Raw genomic sequence first — 22,908 nt, 5'->3', positions numbered from 1 at the left:
CTCATATCTACTGTTTTTTGAAAGGCGTAAAAATAATTATGATTGTAGTGCAACAGGAACTTTGCTTATTAAAGTTGACAAATGTGTATAAGTTTGCACTCATTTCATAACTTCGATGTATTGTAAGTTTTCACTTTTAGTCAAATTTCAGAATTGTGGACCTCCACAGAAAGTACCATAAAGAGTTTGCACGAGGTGAATTTTATACAAAATGCAGCAAAAACTATAATCACTCGTATTTTTAGATTACATGACTTTTCATTTTCTGAGCTCCAAGGGATTCAATTAGATTCGTAATTCTGGTTATTTGATATTCATTTCAGCTTAACATATCCGATACTCGATCTTGTGGTAACCAGCTTAGAGAGAAATTTTATTTTACTGTTTTCTACTGTTTTTTTAGTTCCATAATATGCTGTTTGTTGGTTTCCTGAGGTTGGCAACACTGGTCACCAACATAATAAAATATAATTAGGTTTCAGAAGTGAAATATGAAAATAAAACTATACAACACTAATGTTACAAATACAATCTTATTTATTAAAAATCTAAATAACTATAAACTGAAGTATAAATAACTAGAAACTTAATATAAAACACCAACAACATTCGAAAACACATATAGGTATTTACTCAGTGTTAATTATAGCAGCTCTTTTGACCAATTCACATTATTTATTAATTAAAACATTTAAATTACTTTATAACTTGCTAATAATGATCTATTAACAACCTAATAACAAATCACATCGACTACAACACGTGTAACCTCAAGTATATGAGGGCCAAATATGTCTTCCCGCTAAAATTAGTAACTTAATAACAAATGAAATAAAAAAAAAATAAAAAAAATAAAAGATATTTATTAACAAATAACATACACAATTTTTGTTACTTCTGGTGGTACCCACACTAGGTATTCCTGTATCGTGGGTTCCAATATATGACTTAACAATTTACGACTAATGTTGACACTCGTTTAACAAGAAAACAGTAAAGAGGTAAATAATCATAACAAAAATAAATTTAAATTTTAAAACAGTTAAATTTTGTTTTTTTTTTTTTTTTTTTTTTTATTGTAATTTCAGTTAGTATTAATAAAATGAATAATGATAGGTACTATTGTATATGTGATAAAATATTTTCAGTGGTTTTATAGTCTAAGGTAGCGAGCCATGACGAAATTTTAGTTCTAGCTTTTTTTAACGAGCAAAGCTTAATATCACAAGCACTAGCAATTTTATTATAAATAAATAATTCAACGTAAGGACTGAAACGCCTAGCAAAACAAGACCTTATTCTAGGCAGTGGAACATTAAAGTTTCTACGATTAATCAGATCATTATACTCTTCTGAGGACGCTATTCTTCGATGTGCTTTCAGTGCCATTTTTAAGTAAAATAATTGACGTACGGTAAGGACGTTACTTTCCTGATAGAGCATAACGGTTGGGTAAATGAAAGGTTTATTAAGCATCACCTTGAGTACCGATCTTTGAGCTCTTTCGAGCTGAATCAAATGAGATTTTAAAGCACTACCCCAGGAGCTTATGCAGTAGACAATTATAGACTGACAAATAGCATAATATACACTATATAAAGTCTTAAGAGATGCTGATTGTTTTAGCGGGCTTTTTGATATTGACAGTGACATTGACATATTGCAGTACTATATTTGACAGTTGACATTTGTAGCACAGAAGTCTCCTAACTCGGCCATTCTGACCCTGCGTCGTCCCCGACGTAGCTGATCCAGTTGCCTGATCACATGCTGGTGCATCCCGACTAGCCCCAAAGTCATCGGCGTCGTTTCATGGCTGTATTGATGAAAATTCTACAGTAGTACCATATTCGCTGTCTTCATCATCTAAAATTTAAAGTTAATAAATGTCTAAACATTACAACATAAATGAATAGGCAATCAAAAGGTACAGACAAAAGATATAAAAATAAAAAAGTTTTGAGAGCTCTCATTTTTAACCCTGTAAAATCTTCATATCCAAGTATGTTCAGTCCGGTGCAGCAAACTCTGGAACCTGTGAACAGAACAGTCAGAAGGCGTCCCCTCTGTCTGCCAGGACCAAATGTCCACATAGACGTCACATGATCCACAAAGACCAAACGTCAGCAAGGACCAAACGTCCACAAGGCCATAATGTCAGCAAGGACCAAATGTCCACCTTGACCACAAGGACCAAACGTCCTTCAGAGCCACATGCTCTTCACAAAATCTTTCAGGGCCACACACCCGTCAAAATTTCTCAGGCCATATGCCTCATCAGACCAAACGTCTGATACAAGTCAAAGTCAAAAGTCAAAGTCAAAACACCCAACCCAACCCCATGTCTGTGCCCAAAGGGACCACACATCCAATTGAACTCAATAAACAAACTGCCACATTACACCAGTATTGTACACTAAGCCCCACCGTGGTTGTCAGACAAAAATTAAACATTTAGAAAAAGAATTAATGGAGGAAGAGAAAAATAAAATGTCGGTCTGTATGTATGTAAGCATGTAATGATTTAGAAAGAAATTGTGCTAGACAACAAAGCAAGAATTAGTGCAATACAGTTAAAATAACTTGACAACAAAAAAGGCAGTACAAATTTCCAGTTACTAATCCCCATGCCATTGTACCATGTAGAGCTCCTCGAGTGGTTTAACTACCACCACTCAATAATTAATTGCCTCAGTCTTATAGAAGCTCGGCCTAACCTGACCTCTATTTATAATTCAACCAACATGTTCAATTTCTGTTGAAGTAATAAACATATTCGAAATTTTATGGGAAAATCGGTTTTTTTTTTGTTTGAGTATTAATAGTAACTGAATCCCATCATAACGCATTATCAACACGTCATCAACATATTCTAAAACATGACCACATTCAATATGTGTTTACATAAAATATGACAACATTCAACATATGTTTACATAAAATATTCATAACCACCACCACCACCAAATTATCCGTGTGTGATCATCAATCAAAGGGAGAAGATAGCTTCCTCCGACATTCAACCCTTTCAGTGCCCCACAATCAACACATATCCAGTCATACACACTTTGGATTGCACCCTCCAACACACATACTACACTCCTCTCTTCAAGATAGCTGACAATTTCATGTACTTTAAGCTTTTCCCCACCCCATATAGAAGATAAGCATTTTCCCATATTTACCGTTGTTTGCACATTTAATGGTACTGGCGACCGAATAATGTGAAAATTTATTTATTATGTACATAAGAGAATCCAGCTAATAACTTAAGTGGTACATTAATGTGTTGCCAAACGCTGAATGTGCTGACAGACACTTCAATACAGACACACACTTCAGACACATTTCACACTTCAGACCAGGACAGACACTTCAATAGACATTCCTAGGCATTGTTTACTCCTCACTAATTAAGTTGTCTGAAATTGTCTCCTATATCATAAACGATAAATTATTATTTACTATAAACATTCTTCTGGTTTCAATTTCCCATTTTAATTTGTTTAAAATAATTCAAACTCCTTAACCTCATAATAGCAGCGTTTTAACTGAAATAAAACGTTTATTAATTTACTTACCTTATTCGAAGCTTATTAAATGAGATAGGCACTACGTTTCCCGCCTGTACTTCCTTCTTAGGCCACGCCTTTTTCCCCTGACGTCACTTCCACTTGGCAGCCCCTTCCTTTTGACAGCCGTGTGTAAAAATATTCATTGCGTTTTAGTAAACACCAGGTAGCGATTAATCGTAAGCTTCGAATAAGGTAAGTAAATTAATAAACGTTTTATTTCAGGTAAAACGCTGCTATTAATTTGACTGTCCCTTATTCGAAGCTTATTAAATGAGACGTGTTTGTGATCGCCTGGTGGAAGTGACGAACGCCAATGTGATAGCAGTATAGATCACTTGAAGACTGTAATACTAGAGTAGTACATAGTATAGGTATATTGAATGCAATATAAACTAGAAAATGTCATAAGGCGTATTCTAACAAATCTACTTTTATATGAAATCACAAACATTGAACTCTGTGTGAAAGCAAATTTTATGAGAAATAAATAAAAAGAAAAATTGTTATTATAAAACTTTCTCATTTTAATGAGAATTTTTTATTACAATTATTCATACATTTATCATCAAAATATAATAAACATAATTATTCAGGCAATAAATCACCTAAATTTATCAATCACACGATAGGATCAAACAATTGTGTCACTGATTCTGTATTTATGATTAGATTTTTCAATCGCAAATAATACTATGAAAAGTACTATTAGATCGCAAATTTCCTTAAGCTAGAATTTCGTTGACGGTTCAATTGTCAAACCAATTTTTTGAAACAACCGCAGATCTAATGCTTTCGGAGATAGCTGACACTCCCGCATCCTTAAACAAGGATTTGACCTAACCGCCTATTAATGTACGTGACGCGGGTCTGGGCTCACCTCCAATATTGATAAAAAGGTTAAACGATTGCCTTCTCCGATGTTCAAGTAATGATTTTGTTAATTTTTTCTAGAAAACGGGGTCCATTTTCTCATTTTCCTTATTAGCCAATAATTTACATCCTGACTACAGATTTATTACGTACAGACACGTAATAGAATCGGATTTGACCCAAATGGTGGCCAAAAAACTATAGAATTATCGTCAAGGGTGTAATTGTCTGAACCTACTGTTAACAAAGTCAAGTCATGAATTCTTCCTCCTGAACAAAGTAATAGCAGAGCAGCTGTATGTCTTTGCACTTGGAAAACATTAGTTTTGTCTCTATTTCAAATTGGGGCCTTCATATGACTGATAGCTTACACGCGCTATTGATTTCAAAATGTGCTTTACAAGTTCATGGGAACTAAGTTGACCTGATAAATTCGGATGAATTGAAATGATGAATTCGGATGCGATTTATGAAGCAAAACAGAAGTATATGATAATTTGAAGATTAATGATGTAGATCTGACAAAAAGACTAGCAAATTCACTAATTTAAGCAAAACTTAAGGTGATTTATTTTGTAAGATCTACACTAAGAAATCTTATCGTTTCCACGCGATATGATAGACCTTACGTGTTGATGAACGCCAAGATTTCCTCAGAAACTTCAACTGGTTAAAGTTCCTTCCATCTAGTGCCGCAGACCGCCACACTATCAGACCTCCATTGTCATTTCGAACAATTTCGGAGGAGGTAAGCTTGTGATCATGTCTACGAGAACTTTGTCCAGGCGAGGAATCATGCATGGTCCTGCTAGGGAATGAGCTTTGACATCCGGGTGCCAAGATATCCGTCTCCGGCGAGGGACTATAAAAAGATAGATTCCATGAGCCTGGTTAGATGACACAGTATCTTGGGAATAAGAAAAACGGTGGGATAACTACGCTAGATTGAAGTTCCAAGTCCGGGAAAAACGCCTCATGAAAAGCACACCAAGCCTGATCGACGTTTAGATCCAGTGAGACGTAATTAGTCACTACATGAGCTCGACTGAATGCGAACAGGTCTATAAATGAAATTCCCCATTTATGAAAATTCTGTCCGTGCAATCGTGTGTCAATTGCCACTCGGGTCTCTCTTGCAGCCTTGATAATCCATCAGCGTGATTGTTATAAATTTTAGGAATATAAAATGCTTTCATATGAAGATATTCATTCTGGTGAATATAAGAAAGATAATCACCAAATGCATATGCATCTGGTGAATATCTAGAATCAGAAACACATCGGGTGTTTCTTATTCTAGATATTCACCATGTTAGATTCATGAGAGATTCTAATTTTGTTCCCCCTGCATGACGTAGATGCGCTATCACAGATCTGAATGAGAACAGTACTGCGTTCCATTTCTTTTTGATTGCAATGGAGACGGCGCTCTGTTTGTAACCATAAGCCGGCAAGAGTTATATTATTTAGGCAGGCTCCCAATGCCACATCCAACACATCGGTAGTGAGAAAATGAAGGGGTGGATCGAAATGAATAAATGTTGACCGCCTGCAATTTTATAGCCACCAAAGCAGATTTTCCATTCCAGTCAAAGGAATAGCGTGAAGTGTTTTAGTTCATAGCCAAAAATTTTGCTCAAGAATTTCAGAAGTGCGCGATAGTTGAGCTTGCCCCTGGGTACTGGCAAAATTGAGAAATCTCGACAAACTGGCAAAATTGAGAATCCCGACAAACTGGCTAACAAACCTTTGAAGATTTCTGAGGCTTGTTCGTTGATCCGTCAACACTTCGTTTATTGCTGATACTAAAGGGGTAATTTGTCTGCAGATAGACACTTTGTTTGTCCAGGGATTCCAATGAATCCCCAAAAACACTAAGCTCCTCTCTGCAACCTTGGACGATTTTTCGAAATTTATCACCCATCCTAGTTTCTTTAGAAAAACTATCATTTTCTGCACATGCTCCTGGATGTGGAGAGGATGTTTTTGTCCTGGTTGGCTGACAGAAAATCGCCCAGTAGACGATAATTCTTATTGCTTGCTCTCTGAGAATTTCGAGTCATCCAATTCGTTATTGCTGCAAACGTTTGTGGAGCCATACTCAGCCCGAATGGTAAGCAGGTCATCTCCAGGGGATCCTCGGTATAATAGAGACGCAGAAATCTCGTGTGACTTTACCCAATAGGAAGGTGAAAATAGGCTTGTGAGATGTCTATTTTGAACAACCAATCTTTCGGTTGTATCAAATCTCATATGCGCTGAACATTTACGAGCTTGAAATAGCGCGTCATGACATATTGTCTTAAAGCCTTTAAAATGAAAATTGGTCGATATGAGCCGTTGCTTTTGGAACCAGAAACATTGATGATAGAAAGCTTGGAGAGCGCTTTTATCTTGCTTATGATCTGAATCATGTTAATTGATTCGGGCACGTGTCATTTTGAATTGACGGTACCGAGGTACACCAGAGGTGGCTTTAGATTGAAAGGTATGCGATACCTCAATATTATTTTTAGGACTAGGTTCGGAGCCCCTAGACAAGCTCATTGATCTCGACAGTACGCCAGAAACTAAGTCAGAAACTCAGACTTTTATTGTCTTTACTTTGAGGAGACGGTGATAACGGTCGTTTTTGTCCAACCTTACCTTGATCACGTTGTCTAGTGTTTTGTCGAAGGGAACTTCCCTTATAACAACTTTGAAAATTGCGATTATTCGGTGCGGCCGAATTGAAATGAGCAACAAGGTAGCATGTAGCTGGTAACTTGACAATCACCTTGCGGAGGGGCTGCATGAGAGCAATGTGGATGCGGGTAACTGCGGTTACACCAAGCTAAACCCTGCGAGAGCTAAAAATTTCGATTGAGCCCCTGCAAGGGGCCGTGTGACTTTTTAGAGCTGCCTTCGAGGCAGAAGTCACATTTGTTTTCTGGGCAGGCTGCATGAGGGCAATGCGGACGCGGGTAACTGCGGTTACACCAAGCTGAACCCTGCGAGGGCTTAAAATTTCGATTGGGCCCCTGCGAGGGGCCGTGTGACTTTTTTAGAACTGCCTGCGAGGCAGAAGTCACATTTGTTTTCTGGACAGGCCAGAAACACTTCTTAATTCCACCAGCACGTTCTAAACTACAGTAAACTTTTCTGCGCTGAAAAAATTAGTAGCTGACGGAGGAACCTTGCGAAGACCGGATTTAGCAGCCAAATCCTCAGCCGACGGCCACAGATTAATTGAATTAGATCTGTGGAGCTTTTATGAAAAACGCCAGATGATCAAAGAGCGCTTATTTAAACGTCATAGTTCGACAGGACGCAATCTTTCGCCCACGACAGTAGATCCCGTAAACCATTTTGTAAAGCTTCCATTTGCTTAAAATATATACATGGTTAAGACAGCATATGTCTTGTCGGCGTGATTGAGATTCCGAGGGGTTTCATAAGAACCTGTTTCAAGTTCCGTAAAGCCCGGAGAAAAATTGTACAATTTATTGACAGTCCGCGTATCTGACATCAGACCAATCATCTTTATCCAAATGTGGATGATCAATAAGCATTGAAGGCCGTTGAAGCCTTAGGAATTAAAGAATTTCAAAAGGGAGAGTCAAATCTTTCTTACAATTAACAGATCTTCCAGAATTATCATGAACGATCTCATCATCGATACAGTATAAGCGTACCTTGCCATAAGCGATGTGACACGATCATTAAAATCTGCACTCACTTAAAATCAGCACTCACGTGACAATGGCGATTTCTTTGGAACACGATCTTTCCACATTCTATTCTTTATATTTCTACGGTGTTTACTCTTCGAATCATTTGACGACGAAGAACTACTTGAACTTAAGGACCTCCGCCACTGCTGATTCGGTGAGGAAGAAGTTCCCGGAACCACTGACACTATATTGTTTTCCATGCTAAATTCCAATACACAAAAAAGAAACACTATCCTCCGAAAAAGATGAGAGAACCATTAACTTTTATTAAATTTATCAATTAGTCACATGAAACAAAACCGTTAACATTTACGAAAGTAAAACGTTAATAAAATATAAAATTAAAAAATGTGAAGGTAGATTAACAAATTATATCGGCCTACTTAGCCATATAATTTCACTATTCAACTAAACATTTAATAAATGAAATGTGAAATGAAAAGAAAAAATATACATTATTATAATAATGTAAAAACTTACTTGTATAATATCTTTGAAGAGTCGGAATAAGTAACTCGGACGACGACCGACTCGGCGGGAAAATAAAACGCCAATGAATATTTTTACACACGGCTGTCAAAAGGAAGGGGCTGCCAAGTGGAAGTGACGTCAGGGGAAAAAGGCGTGGCCTAAGAAGGAAGTACAGGCGGGAAACGTAGTGCCTATCTCATTTAATAAGCTTCGAATAAGGGACAGTCAAATTAATAGTAGTACACAGAAATCTTTTGCTACAATAATCCCTCCCGCTAATTATTTATATAGCTATTAATAGAGGTAAGTCTAAATATTGTATCCTCAGTTATATAAGTAATAGTTGTAAACTTAGTCTTAGCAAAAATTATTTATGTAGTAATCTTAATGAACTTGATGTAATCGATAATCTTATTTGTGAAACTGAAATTATGTCTATGTACGTTATGGCTTTTAATTCACTTCCTACTATTTGTAAAACAAATTTTATTTTAGGAAATTTACATTTTTGTCAATCACTAGGTAATAACTGATGGGTCTTTATTTATTCAAATCTACTAAATTGCATGTTAATTGTAATAACAATGATTTCAATGTAACTTTATTTGACACTGGTATTTTAACTTTGAAGCTGAATTTATTTACTCAGATGTTACCTACAACATATGTTACAGATGTAATTAATTAATTATTAATATTTAGTCTCCATATACATTCTACCATTAGGCATGAAAATATTACATTTGATTTTATTAACATAAAATTTACAATTTTTATATTTACTTGTTATGTAAAATTTATTAGTTCAATTAATCCAACAATTAAATTAAATTCTACTCATTCTGATTTCAATCTTATAGCAGACAATTGTTGCAATTGCACGTAAATTAAAAATATTAATAATCCTAATTTGTTTAATTTAATAAATCCTAAGTTATATACAAAGTCTGCACCCTTATCTGCAGCATTGCATCACTTCAATACTATGCATGCATTAATAAGTCATTAGTATAAAACATAGTTAGTCTACCTGAAACTCTCCTAACAGCCACACATTTTTCTATTTCCACTGTGACTCAATTCTATTTGTTTTATGATTGAGACTAATTAATATGTTTTAAATTATTACCAAATCTCTTTTTAATTGATTAATCTTTTTTTTTTTAAAACAACTTAAAGCCAAATGTACATAACAGCACACACTTTCTACATACAATAACATCAGCATCCAAAATAACTAGAACAGGTGTACAAATCTCGGAACAACTATCAAGTCAGCTCCAAGCGAGAGCTCATCAATAGCCAAGGAAACAAAACCATTTCCTCCCATCAAAGTAACAGTATTACTCACCCTCTAAGGTACAGTTTATTGATTCTCCCTCACACAACTAACATTTCAAAACAAACAAAGGTTACAAGTCATACTGCTACCATTTCTAGGTTTCCTTATCCAATGTTACTCACACCCCCTTCACCAACCATAAAATTGTTCTAATCGAAAAGAATTGTGTAACGAATGCCCAATTATTAAGCTATGAATCTCTTCTTTCTTTTTTTTTTGTCACTATGAATTATGCTCAACTGGCATGCTCGAAACGCCATATATCAAGAATCTAATTCAATTTCAAATTCACTAAGCCCTATATACATTGACAAGAATCATCTCAAGGCAAACTGGCACCCGTCTCTCCTCTAGCACACTAAGCACAACCACAGAACTCTTCAGAATCAGCCTGCATAGAACATCAACCACCTATGATCACCAGTAATCACTCACTCACTCATTCAACCATGAACATCACCCTTAAGGCGCCCAAAGTCATGTGATAAACAGTCTGAATCATTCCGGTTATTAGCACTTCTAAACCTCTCCACCTCCTCACACTATAGCTCAATATTATTGACAACAGAGTCAGTTTGATATAAAATAGTTTTGTATTATTCCAATATTTAAAGAAGATATTGCATCAGAAAGATTACGGGCTAACTTGGTAACCCCTGAAGTACATTGAGAAGGTGATGAGGTATCAGAGGCCATACTTTCAGATAATGCACCTTTGGGAAAAGTATCAAATCTAACTGTTAATCATTTAAATTTGTTTTTAACCAACTAGCATGACAGGTTGAATTATGAGAAGGAATATTATTTTGTGTACCTTTTTCAAGTTTGTCTAATCTCCAAAGAAATGCATTGTAACGCTCACCAGTAGAGGCACTCAGATACCTGGAGACACACAGAGACGCGTCGCGCATTGCAAGCAGAAGCGCGCATACACGTGCGGGGACGCGTCGCTCATCAGTATCAGAGGCGCGCAGACACGCGCGGGAACCGCATCGAGAGCAGTGGCGCTCAGGAACTTGTTGCGCATCGCGAGCAGTCTCGCAAACGCATCGCACATTGCGAGCAGAGGGTGTGCAGACGCACATCAAGATGCGCAGGAATGCGTCGTACATCGCGAGCTGAGGGCGTGCAGAGGCACACCAAGACGCCCAGGTAAGCGTTGCACGTCGCCGGCAGAGGAACACAGAGACGCGCGGGGACGCGTCACTTGTCGTGGGAGCAGAAGCACCTCATAGCGGCACGGCGGCGGCATGAATGTCCTGCAACAGAACCATGAAAGCACCAGCACGAGCGCTCGAGACACCCTTAGCGCTCAAGTCTCGTAACATGGCTTTCAAATGACTTAACCTATCTCGCTAACCGCGACCACGTGTCGTGTCCGGTCGACGTGATTTGTTTTGTGATTTACTTCCAGCATCACCCATATTTAACACTGTATTTCTATATAAGCAATAAATAATTTAAGAAAAGAGAAATGATGAAACTGGTGTTTTATTTGCTTTCACAAAAATAACAAAATTATAAAGTACAAGGATCTGGCCTGATGGGCTTAGATAGGTATCCCACTTCTGAAATTAGGTTTCAGAAGTGAAATATGAAAATAAAACTATACAACACTAATGTTACAAATACAATCTTATTTATTAAAAATCTAAATAACTATAAACTGAAGTATAAATAACTAGAAACTTATAAAAAACACCAACAACATTCGAAAACACATATAGGTATTTACTCAGTGTTAATTATAGCAGCTCTTTTGACCAATTCACATTATTTATTAATTAAAACATTTAAATTACTTTATAACTTGCTAATAATGATCTATTAACAACCTAATAACAAATCACATCGACTACAACACGTGTAACCTCAAGTATATGAGGGCCAAATATGTCTTCCCGCTAAAATTAGTAACTTAATAACAAATGAAAAGAGCGGGCTTTTTGATATTGACAGTGACATTGACATATTGCAGTACTATATTTGACAGTTGACATTTGTAGCACAGAAGTCTCCTAACTCGGCCATTCTGACCCTGCGTCGTCCCCGACGTAGCTGATCCAGTTGCCTGATCACATGCTGGTGCATCCCGACTAGCCCCAAAGTCATCGGCGTCGTTTCATGGCTGTATTGATGAAAATTCTACAGTAGTACCATATTCGCTGTCTTCATCATCTAAAATTTAAAGTTAATAAATGTCTAAACATTACAACATAAATGAATAGGCAATCAAAAGGTACAGACAAAAGATATAAAAATAAAAAAGTTTTGAGAGCTCTCATTTTTAACCCTGTAAAATCTTCATATCCAAGTATGTTCAGTCCGGTGCAGCAAACTCTGGAACCTGTGAACAGAACAGTCAGAAGGCGTCCCCTCTGTCTGCCAGGACCAAATGTCCACATAGATGTCACATGATCCACAAAGACCAAACGTCAGCAAGGACCAAACGTCCACAAGGCCATAATGTCAGCAAGGACCAAATGTCCACCTTGACCACAAGGACCAAACGTCCTTCAGAGCCACATGCTCTTCACAAAATCTTTCAGGGCCACACACCCGTCAAAATTTCTCAGGCCATATGCCTCATCAGACCAAACGTCTGATACAAGTCAAAGTCAAAAGTCAAAGTCAAAACACCCAACCCAACCCCATGTCTGTGCCCAAAGGGACCACACATCCAATTGAACTCAATAAACAAACTGCCACATTACACCAGTATTGTACACTAAGCCCCACCTTGGTTGTCAAACAAAAATTAAACATTTAGAAAAAGAATTAATGGAGGAAGAGAAAAATAAAATGTCGGTCTGTATGTATGTAAGCATGTAATGATTTAGAAAGAAATTGTGCTAGACAACAAAGCAAGAATTAGTGCAATACAGTTAAAATAACTTGACAACAAAAAAGGCAGTACAAATTTCCAGTTACTAATCCCCATGCCATTGTACCATGTTAGAGCTCCTCGAGTGGTTTAACTACCACCACTCAATAATTAATTGCCTCAGTCTTATAGAAGCTCGGCCTAACCTGACCTCTATTTATAATTCAACCAACATGTTCAATTTCTGTTGAAGTAATAAACATTCGAAATTTTATGGGAAAATCGGTTTTTTTTTTGTTTGAGTGTTAATAGTAACTGAATCCCATCATAACGCATTATCAACACGTCATCAACATATTCTAAAACATGACCACATTCAATATGTGTTTACATAAAATATGACAACATTCAACATATGTTTACATAAAATATTCATAACCACCACCACCACCAAATTATCCGTGTGTGATCATCAATCAAAGGGAGAAGATAGCTTCCTCCGACATTCAACCCTTTCAGTGCCCCACAATCAACACATATCCAGTCATACACACTTTGGATTGCACCCTCCAACACACATACTACACTCCTCTCTTCAAGATAGCTGACAATTTCATGTACTTTAAGCTTTTCCCCACCCCATATAGAAGATAAGCATTTTCCCATATTTACCGTTGTTTGCACATTTAATGGTACTGGCGACCGAATAATGTGAAAATTTATTTATTATGTACATAAGAGAATCCAGCTAATAACTTAAGTGGTACATTAATGTGTTGCCAAACGCTGAATGTGCTGACAGACACTTCAATACAGACACACACTTCAGACACATTTCACACTTCAGACCAGGACAGACACTTCAATAGACATTCCTAGGCATTGTTTACTCCTCACTAATTAAGTTGTCTGAAATTGTCTCCTATATCATAAACGATAAATTATTATTTACTATAAACATTCTTCTGGTTTCAATTTCCCATTTTAATTTGTTTAAAATAATTCAAACTCCTTAACCTCATAATAGCAGCGTTTTACCTGAAATAAAACGTTTATTAATTTACTTACCTTATTCGAAGCTTATTAAATGAGATAGGCACTACGTTTCCCGCCTGTACTTCCTTCTTAGGCCACGCCTTTTTCCCCTGACGTCACTTCCACTTGGCAGCCCCTTCCTTTTGACAGCCGTGTGTAAAAATATTCATTGCGTTTTAGTAAACACCAGGTAGCGATTAATCGTAAGCTTCGAATAAGGTAAGTAAATTAATAAACGTTTTATTTCAGGTAAAACGCTGCTATTAATTTGACTGTCCCTTATTCGAAGCTTATTAAATGAGACGTGTTTGTGATCGCCTGGTGGAAGTGACGAACGCCAATGTGATAGCAGTATAGATCACTTGAAGACTGTAATACTAGAGTAGTACATAGTATAGGTATATTGAATGCAATATAAACTAGAAAATGTCATAAGGCGTATTCTAACAAATCTACTTTTATATGAAATCACAAACATTGAACTCTGTGTGAAAGCAAATTTTATGAGAAATAAATAAAAAGAAAAATTGTTATTATAAAACTTTCTCATTTTAATGAGAATTTTTTATTACAATTATTCATACATTTATCATCAAAATATAATAAACATAATTATTCAGGCAATAAATCACCTAAATTTATCAATCACACGATAGGATCAAACAATTGTGTCACTGATTCTGTATTTATGATTAGATTTTTCAATCGCAAATAATACTATGAAAAGTACTATTAGATCGCAAATTTCCTTAAGCTAGAATTTCGTTGACGGTTCAATTGTCAAACCAATTTTTTGAAACAACCGCAGATCTAATGCTTTCGGAGATAGCTGACACTCCCGCATCCTTAAACAAGGATTTGACCTAACCGCCTATTAATGTACGTGACGCGGGTCTGGGCTCACCTCCAATATTGATAAAAAGGTTAAACGATTGCCTTCTCCGATGTTCAAGTAATGATTTTGTTAATTTTTTCTAGAAAACGGGGTCCATTTTCTCATTTTCCTTATTAGCCAATAATTTACATCCTGACTACAGATTTATTACGTACAGACACGTAATAGAATCGGATTTGACCCAAATGGTGGCCAAAAAACTATAGAATTATCGTCAAGGGTGTAATTGTCTGAACCTACTGTTAACAAAGTCAAGTCATGAATTCTTCCTCCTGAACAAAGTAATAGCAGAGCAGCTGTATGTCTTTGCACTTGGAAAACATTAGTTTTGTCTCTATTTCAAATTGGGGCCTTCATATGACTGATAGCTTACACGCGCTATTGATTTCAAAATGTGCTTTACAAGTTCATGGGAACTAAGTTGACCTGATAAATTCGGATGAATTGAAATGATGAATTCGGATGCGATTTATGAAGCAAAACAGAAGTATATGATAATTTGAAGATTAATGATGTAGATCTGACAAAAAAACTAGCAAATTCACTAATTTAAGCAAAACTTAAGGTGATTTATTTTGTAAGATCTACACTAAGAAATCTTATCGTTTCCACGCGATATGATAGACCTTACGTGTTGATGAACGCCAAGATTTCCTCAGAAACTTCAACTGGTTAAAGTTCCTTCCATCTAGTGCCGCAGACCGCCACACTATCAGACCTCCATTGTCATTTCGAACAATTTCGGAGGAGGTAAGCTTGTGATCATGTCTACGAGAACTTTGTCCAGGCGAGGAATCATGCATGGTCCTGCTAGGGAATGAGCTTTGACATCCGGGTGCCAAGATATCCGTCTCCGGCGAGGGACTATAAAAAGATAGATTCCATGAGCCTGGTTAGATGACACAGTATCTTGGGAATAAGAAAAACGGTGGGATAACTACGCTAGATTGAAGTTCCAAGTCCGGGAAAAACGCCTCATTAAAAGCACACCAAGCCTGATCGACGTTTAGATCCAGTGAGACATAATTAGTCACTACATGAGCTCGACTGAATGCGAACAGGTCTATAAATGAAATTCCCCATTTATGAAAATTCTGTCCGTGCAATCGTGTGTCAATTGCCACTCGGGTCTCTCTTGCAGCCTTGATAATCCATCAGCGTGATTGTTATAAATTTTAGGAATATAAAATGCTTTCATATGAAGATATTCATTCTGGTGAATATAAGAAAGATAATCACCAAATGCATATGCATCTGGTGAATATCTAGAATCAGAAACACATCGGGTGTTTCTTATTCTAGATATTCACCATGTTAGATTCATGAGAGATTCTAATTTTGTTCCCCCTGCATGACGTAGATGCGCTATCACAGATCTGAATGAGAACAGTACTGCGTTCCATTTCTTTTTGATTGCAATGGAGACGGCGCTCTGTTTGTAACCATAAGCCGGCAAGAGTTATATTATTTAGGCAGGCTCCCAATGCCACATCCAACACATCGGTAGTGAGAAAATGAAGGGGTGGATCGAAATGAATAAATGTTGACCGCCTGCAATTTTGTAGCCACCAAAGCAGATTTTCCATTCCAGTCAAAGGAATAGCGTGAAGTATTTTAGTTCATAGCCAAAAATTTTGCTCAAGAATTTCAGAAGTGCGCGATAGTTGAGCTTGCCCCTGGGTACTGGCAAAATTGAGAAATCTCGACAAACTGGCAAAATTGAGAATCCCGACAAACTGGCTAACAAACCTTTGAAGATTTCCGAGGCTTGTTCGTTGATCCGTCAACACTTCGTTTATTGCTGATACTAAAGGGGTAATTTGTCTGCAGATAGACACTTTGTTTGTCCGGGGATTCCAATGAATCCCCAAAAACACTAAGCTCCTCTCTGCAACCTTGGACGATTTTTCGAAATTTATCACCCATCCTAGTTTCTTTAGAAAAACTATCATTTTCTGCACATGCTCCTGGATGTGGAGAGGATGTTTTTGTCCTGGTTGGCTGACAGAAAATCGCCCAGTAGACGATAATTCTTATTGCTTGCTCTGAGAATTTTGAGTCATCCAATTCGTTATTGCTGCAAACGTTTGTGGAGCCATACTCAGCCCGAATGGTAAGCAGGTCATCTCCAGGGGATCCTCGGTATAATAGAGACGCAGAAATCTCGTGTGACTTTACCCAATAGGAAGGTGAAAATAGGCTTGTGAGATGTCTATTTTGAACAACCAATCTTTCGGTTGTATCAAATCTCATATGCGCTGAACATTTACGAGCTTGAAATAGCGCGTCATGACATATTGTCTTAAAGCCTTTAAAATGAAAATTGGTCGATATGAGCCGTTGCTTTTGGAACCAGAAACATTGATGATAGAAAGCTTGGAGAGCGCTTTTATCTTGCTTATGATCTGAATCATGTTAATTGATTCGGGCACGTGTCATTTTGAATTGACGGTACCGAGGTACACCAGAGGTGGCTTTAGATTGAAAGGTATGCGATACCTCAATATTATTTTTAGGACTAGGTTCGGAGCCCCTAGACAAGCTCATTGATCTCGACAGTACGCCAGAAACTAAGTCAGAAACTCTGACTTTTATTGTCTTTACTTTGAGGAGACGGTGATAACGGTCGTTTTTGTCCAACCTTACCTTGATCACGTTGTCTCGTGTTTTGTCGAAGGGAACTTCCCTTATAACAACTTTGAAAATTGCGATTATTCGGTGCGGCCGAATTGAAATGAGCAACAAGGTAGCATGTAGCTGGTAACTTGACAATCACCTTGCGGAGGGGCTGCATGAGAGCAATGTGGATGCGGGTAACTGCGGTTACACCAAGCTAAACCCTGCGAGAGCTAAAAATTTCGATTGAGCCCCTGCAAGGGGCCGTGTGACTTTTTAGAGCTGCCTTCGAGGCAGAAGTCACATTTGTTTTCTGGGCAGGCTGCATGAGGGCAATGCGGACGCGGGTAACTGCGGTTACACCAAGCTGAACCCTGCGAGGGCTTAAAATTTCGATTGGGCCCCTGCGAGGGGCCGTGTGACTTTTTTAGAACTGCCTGCGAGGCAGAAGTCACATTTGTTTTCTGGACAGGCCAGAAACACTTCTTAATTCCACTAGCACGTTCTAAACTACAGTAAACTTTTCTGCGCTGAAAAAATTAGTAGCTGACGGAGGAACCTTGCGAAGACCGGATTTAGCAGCCAAATCCTCAGCCGACGGCCACAGATTAATTGAATTAGATCTGTGGAGCTTTTATGAAAAACGCCAGATGATCAAAGAGCGCTTATTTAAACGTCATAGTTCGACAGGACGCAATCTTTCGCCCACGACAGTAGATCCCGTAAACCATTTTGTAAAGCTTCCATTTGCTTAAAATATATACATGGTTAAGACAGCATATGTCTTGTCGGCGTGATTGAGATTCCGAGGGGTTTCATAAGAACCTGTTTCAAGTTCCGTAAAGCCCGGAGAAAAATTGTACAATTTATTGACAGTCCGCGTATCTGACATCAGACCAATCATCTTTATCCAAATGTGGATGATCAATAAGCATTGAAGGCCGTTGAAGCCTTAGGAATTAAAGAATTTCAAAAGGGAGAGTCAAATCTTTCTTACAATTAACAGATCTTCCAGAATTATCATGAACGATCTCATCATCGATACAGTATAAGCGTACCTTGCCATAAGCGATGTGACACGATCATTAAAATCTGCACTCACTTAAAATCAGCACTCACGTGACAATGGCGATTTCTTTGGAACACGATCTTTCCACATTCTATTCTTTATATTTCTACGGTGTTTACTCTTCGAATCATTTGACGACGAAGAACTACTTGAACTTAAGGACCTCCGCCACTGCTGATTCGGTGAGGAAGAAGTTCCCGGAACCACTGACACTATATTGTTTTCCATGCTAAATTCCAATACACAAAAAAGAAACACTATCCTCCGAAAAAGATGAGAGAACCATTAACTTTTATTAAATTTATCAATTAGTCACATGAAACAAAACCGTTAACATTTACGAAAGTAAAACGTTAATAAAATATAAAATTAAAAAATGTGAAGGTAGATTAACAAATTATATCGGCCTACTTAGCCATATAATTTCACTATTCAACTAAACATTTAATAAATGAAATGTGAAATGAAAAGAAAAAATATACATTATTATAATAATGTAAAAACTTACTTGTATAATATCTTTGAAGAGTCGGAATAAGTAACTCGGACGACGACCGACTCGGCGGGAAAATAAAACGCCAATGAATATTTTTACACACGGCTGTCAAAAGGAAGGGGCTGCCAAGTGGAAGTGACGTCAGGGGAAAAAGGCGTGGCCTAAGAAGGAAGTACAGGCGGGAAACGTAGTGCCTATCTCATTTAATAAGCTTCGAATAAGGGACAGTCAAATTAATAGTAGTACACAGAAATCTTTTGCTACAATAATCCCTCCCGCTAATTATTTATATAGCTATTAATAGAGGTAAGTCTAAATATTGTATCCTCAGTTATATAAGTAATAGTTGTAAACTTAGTCTTAGCAAAAATTATTTATGTAGTAATCTTAATGAACTTGATGTAATCGATAATCTTATTTGTGAAACTGAAATTATGTCTATGTACGTTATGGCTTTTAATTCACTTCCTACTATTTGTAAAACAAATTTTATTTTAGGAAATTTACATTTTTGTCAATCACTAGGTAATAACTGATGGGTCTTTATTTATTCAAATCTACTAAATTGCATGTTAATTGTAATAACAATGATTTCAATGTAACTTTATTTGACACTGGTATTTTAACTTTGAAGCTGAATTTATTTACTCAGATGTTACCTACAACATATGTTACAGATGTAATTAATTAATTATTAATATTTAGTCTCCATATACATTCTACCATTAGGCATGAAAATATTACATTTGATTTTATTAACATAAAATTTACAATTTTTATATTTACTTGTTATGTAAAATTTATTAGTTCAATTAATCCAACAATTAAATTAAATTCTACTCATTCTGATTTCAATCTTATAGCAGACAATTGTTGCAATTGCACGTAAATTAAAAATATTAATAATCCTAAGGTACAGTTCCTCTAAGGTACAGTTTATTGATTCTCCCTCACACAACTAACATTTCAAAACAAACAAAGGTTACAAGTCATACTGCTACCATTTCTAGGTTTCCTTATCCAATGTTACTCACACCCCCTTCACCAACCATAAAATTGTTCTAATCGAAAAGAATTGTGTAACGAATGCCCAATTATTAAGCTATGAATCTCTTCTTTCTTTTTTTTTGTCACTATGAATTATGCTCAACTGGCATGCTCGAAACGCCATATATCAAGAATCTAATTCAATTTCAAATTCACTAAGCCCTATATACATTGACAAGAATCATCTCAAGGCAAACTGGCACCCGTCTCTCCTCTAGCACACTAAGCACAACCACAGAACTCTTCAGAATCAGCCTGCATAGAACATCAACCACCTATGATCACCAGTAATCACTCACTCACTCATTCAACCATGAACATCACCCTTAAGGCGCCCAAAGTCATGTGATAAACAGTCTGAATCATTCCGGTTATTAGCACTTCTAAACCTCTCCACCTCCTCACACTATAGCTCAATATTATTGACAACAGAGTCAGTTTGATATAAAATAGTTTTGTATTATTCCAATATTTAAAGAAGATATTGCATCAGAAAGATTACGGGCTAACTTGGTAACCCCTGAAGTACATTGAGAAGGTGATGAGGTATCAGAGGCCATACTTTCAGATAATGCACCTTTGGGAAAAGTATCAAATCTAACTGTTAATCATTTAAATTTGTTTTTAACCAACTAGCATGACAGGTTGAATTATGAGAAGGAATATTATTTTGTGTACCTTTTTCAAGTTTGTCTAATCTCCAAAGAAATGCATTGTAACGCTCACCAGTAGAGGCACTCAGATACCTGGAGACACACAAAGACGCGTCGCGCATTGCAAGCAGAAGCGCGCATACACGTGCGGGGACGCGTCGCTCATCAGTATCAGAGGCGCGCAGACACGCGCGGGAACCGCATCGAGAGCAGTGGCGCTCAGGAACTTGTTGCGCATCGCGAGCAGTCTCGCAAACGCATCGCACATTGCGAGCAGAGGGTGTGCAGACGCACATCAAGATGCGCAGGAATGCGTCGTACATCGCGAGCTGAGGGCGTGCAGAGGCACACCAAGACGCCCAGGTAAGCGTTGCACGTCGCCGGCAGAGGAACACAGAGACGCGCGGGGACGCGTCACTTGTCGTGGGAGCAGAAGCACCTCATAGCGGCACGGCGGCGGCATGAATGTCCTGCAACAGAACCATGAAAGCACCAGCACGAGCGCTCGAGACACCCTTAGCGCTCAAGTCTCGTAACATGGCTTTCAAATGACTTAACCTATCTCGCTAACCGCGACCACGTGTCGTGTCCGGTCGACGTGATTTGTTTTGTGATTTACTTCCAGCATCACCCATATTTAACACTGTATTTCTATATAAGCAATAAATAATTTAAGAAAAGAGAAATGATGAAACTGGTGTTTTATTTGCTTTCACAAAAATAACAAAATTATAAAGTACAAGGATCTGGCCTGATGGGCTTAGATAGGTATCCCACTTCTGAAATTAGGTTTCAGAAGTGAAATATGAAAATAAAACTATACAACACTAATGTTACAAATACAATCTTATTTATTAAAAATCTAAATAACTATAAACTGAAGTATAAATAACTAGAAACTTATAAAAAACACCAACAACATTCGAAAACACATATAGGTATTTACTCAGTGTTAATTATAGCAGCTCTTTTGACCAATTCACATTATTTATTAATTAAAACATTTAAATTACTTTATAACTTGCTAATAATGATCTATTAACAACCTAATAACAAATCACATCGACTACAACACGTGTAACCTCAAGTATATGAGGGCCAAATATGTCTTCCCGCTAAAATTAGTAACTTAATAACAAATGAAAAGAGCGGGCTTTTTGATATTGACAGTGACATTGACATATTGCAGTACTATATTTGACAGTTGACATTTGTAGCACAGAAGTCTCCTAACTATATTTTATTTTATTTGTAATATTATTATATCGAGCAAGTACATAAAATTAAACACTTTACAAAAACTAAAATTTATGGAACACCTTTCCACAATTTTTGGTAAAAATATAAAGAAATAAGAAAGATAGACAAAAAAAGAATAGCATTTTGTAGATTTACTTTAACAAATGTATTATTTATTGTTCCATTATAGAATGATTGAGAGACAATACAAAATTCGCATTATATTTACGCGGTGTATAACTGATAGTTGGCCTGTAGGATCTTTGATATTGTATGGGAGTATTAAAAATCATTTCTCGTCTAGGAGACTACTTCAATGTTGAAAATTTTAAAAACACCTTCGGATTTGTTTGTGCTGATTTTGGAATCGGTTCTTTACTTTTAGCAAGTATGTTTTATCTGTACATTATGTATTACTTAACTCTTTGCCATAAATGAAGGCTAAACGTTTGTGAAGCCTAGGAGTTTGTAAGCATTTGCCGAGCCATCACAAGCGTATGAAGCACATATTATAATAATATTCAAAAAAGGTTTTAAGCGTATAAATTTATAAATATTACATACAAATTTTAACAAATTAATCTTTGAAATATTCACTATTTTAGGTAAAAAAAATAATGATACAATAATATTTTAGATAAATGATTTATAACCTGTGATAATATGCTTATATTGAAGCATTAATTATCTGTGCGGACAATCGTCATCAGTAATCTTGAATATCTTCTTGTTTCTACCTTTCCCTGTGTCCTCTGAACGACGCTAACGGGTAATGTAATGTACTTTTTTTTTTTATATTCATTTAAAACATAAATTTAACTTCATTTGTTTGTGTATTTACTTTATTTGGTAATTTCACGTTGCTTTGTGTTATTGTATAAGTTATGAATAATTATTTCGTAAATTTCAATTTATAAAGATGGCGACGAAAAAAACTTTAGTGTTTGTCGTGTCAGTTTTGAAATGTGATCTTTAATTACATTTATATAAATATTTAAAGTAATTATTACAAACGAAGCTAATAAAATTAGTTCAGCAATACAATATATTATATTTATTTTAA

General features: G+C 36.7%; 1 protein-coding gene across 2 annotated transcripts; it reads right to left on the bottom strand.

Annotated features, from left to right (window-relative positions):
• Positions 1 to 514: 514 nt before the first annotated feature.
• Positions 515 to 21,849, bottom strand: LOC146526460 (uncharacterized). Of its 2 annotated transcripts, none has more exons than XM_085207106.1 (2): positions 10,834 to 21,849; positions 515 to 1,866 (listed from the first exon to the last, which is right to left on the bottom strand). In XM_085207106.1, exons 1-2 carry the CDS (start codon positions 11,081 to 11,083, stop codon positions 1,811 to 1,813), a joined length of 306 nt encoding a protein of 101 aa, XP_085063232.1. In that variant the 5' UTR covers positions 11,084 to 21,849; the 3' UTR covers positions 515 to 1,810. The 2 variants fall into 2 exon arrangements, with proteins under 2 accessions (XP_085063232.1, XP_085063233.1); XM_085207107.1 differs by having other exon boundaries at positions 10,854 to 21,849.
• Between the last annotated feature and the right edge of the window lie 1,059 nt (positions 21,850 to 22,908).

The sequence above is a fragment of the Heliconius melpomene genome, unplaced genomic scaffold, assembly GCF_056956725.1.
Source record: "Heliconius melpomene rosina isolate 202511_hmr_F unplaced genomic scaffold, ASM5695672v1 ptg000033l, whole genome shotgun sequence".
Classification (NCBI taxonomy): Eukaryota; Metazoa; Arthropoda; class Insecta; order Lepidoptera; family Nymphalidae; genus Heliconius; species Heliconius melpomene.
Note: the sequence above shows the minus strand (reverse complement) of the source record. Positions and strands in the feature narration are given on the sequence as shown.

What these genes read in the sequence shown, in the direction of transcription:
- LOC146526460 (XM_085207106.1), bottom strand. Translation starts at nt 11,083, where the DNA reads ATGTACGACGCATTCCTGCGCATCTTGATGTGCGTCTGCACACCCTCT. An exon ending in GTATCTGAGTGCCTCTACTG is followed by an intron (nt 1,867 to 10,833) that starts GTGAGCGTTACA and finishes TTTAAATTTTAG; the next exon opens with ATGATGAAGACAGCGAATAT.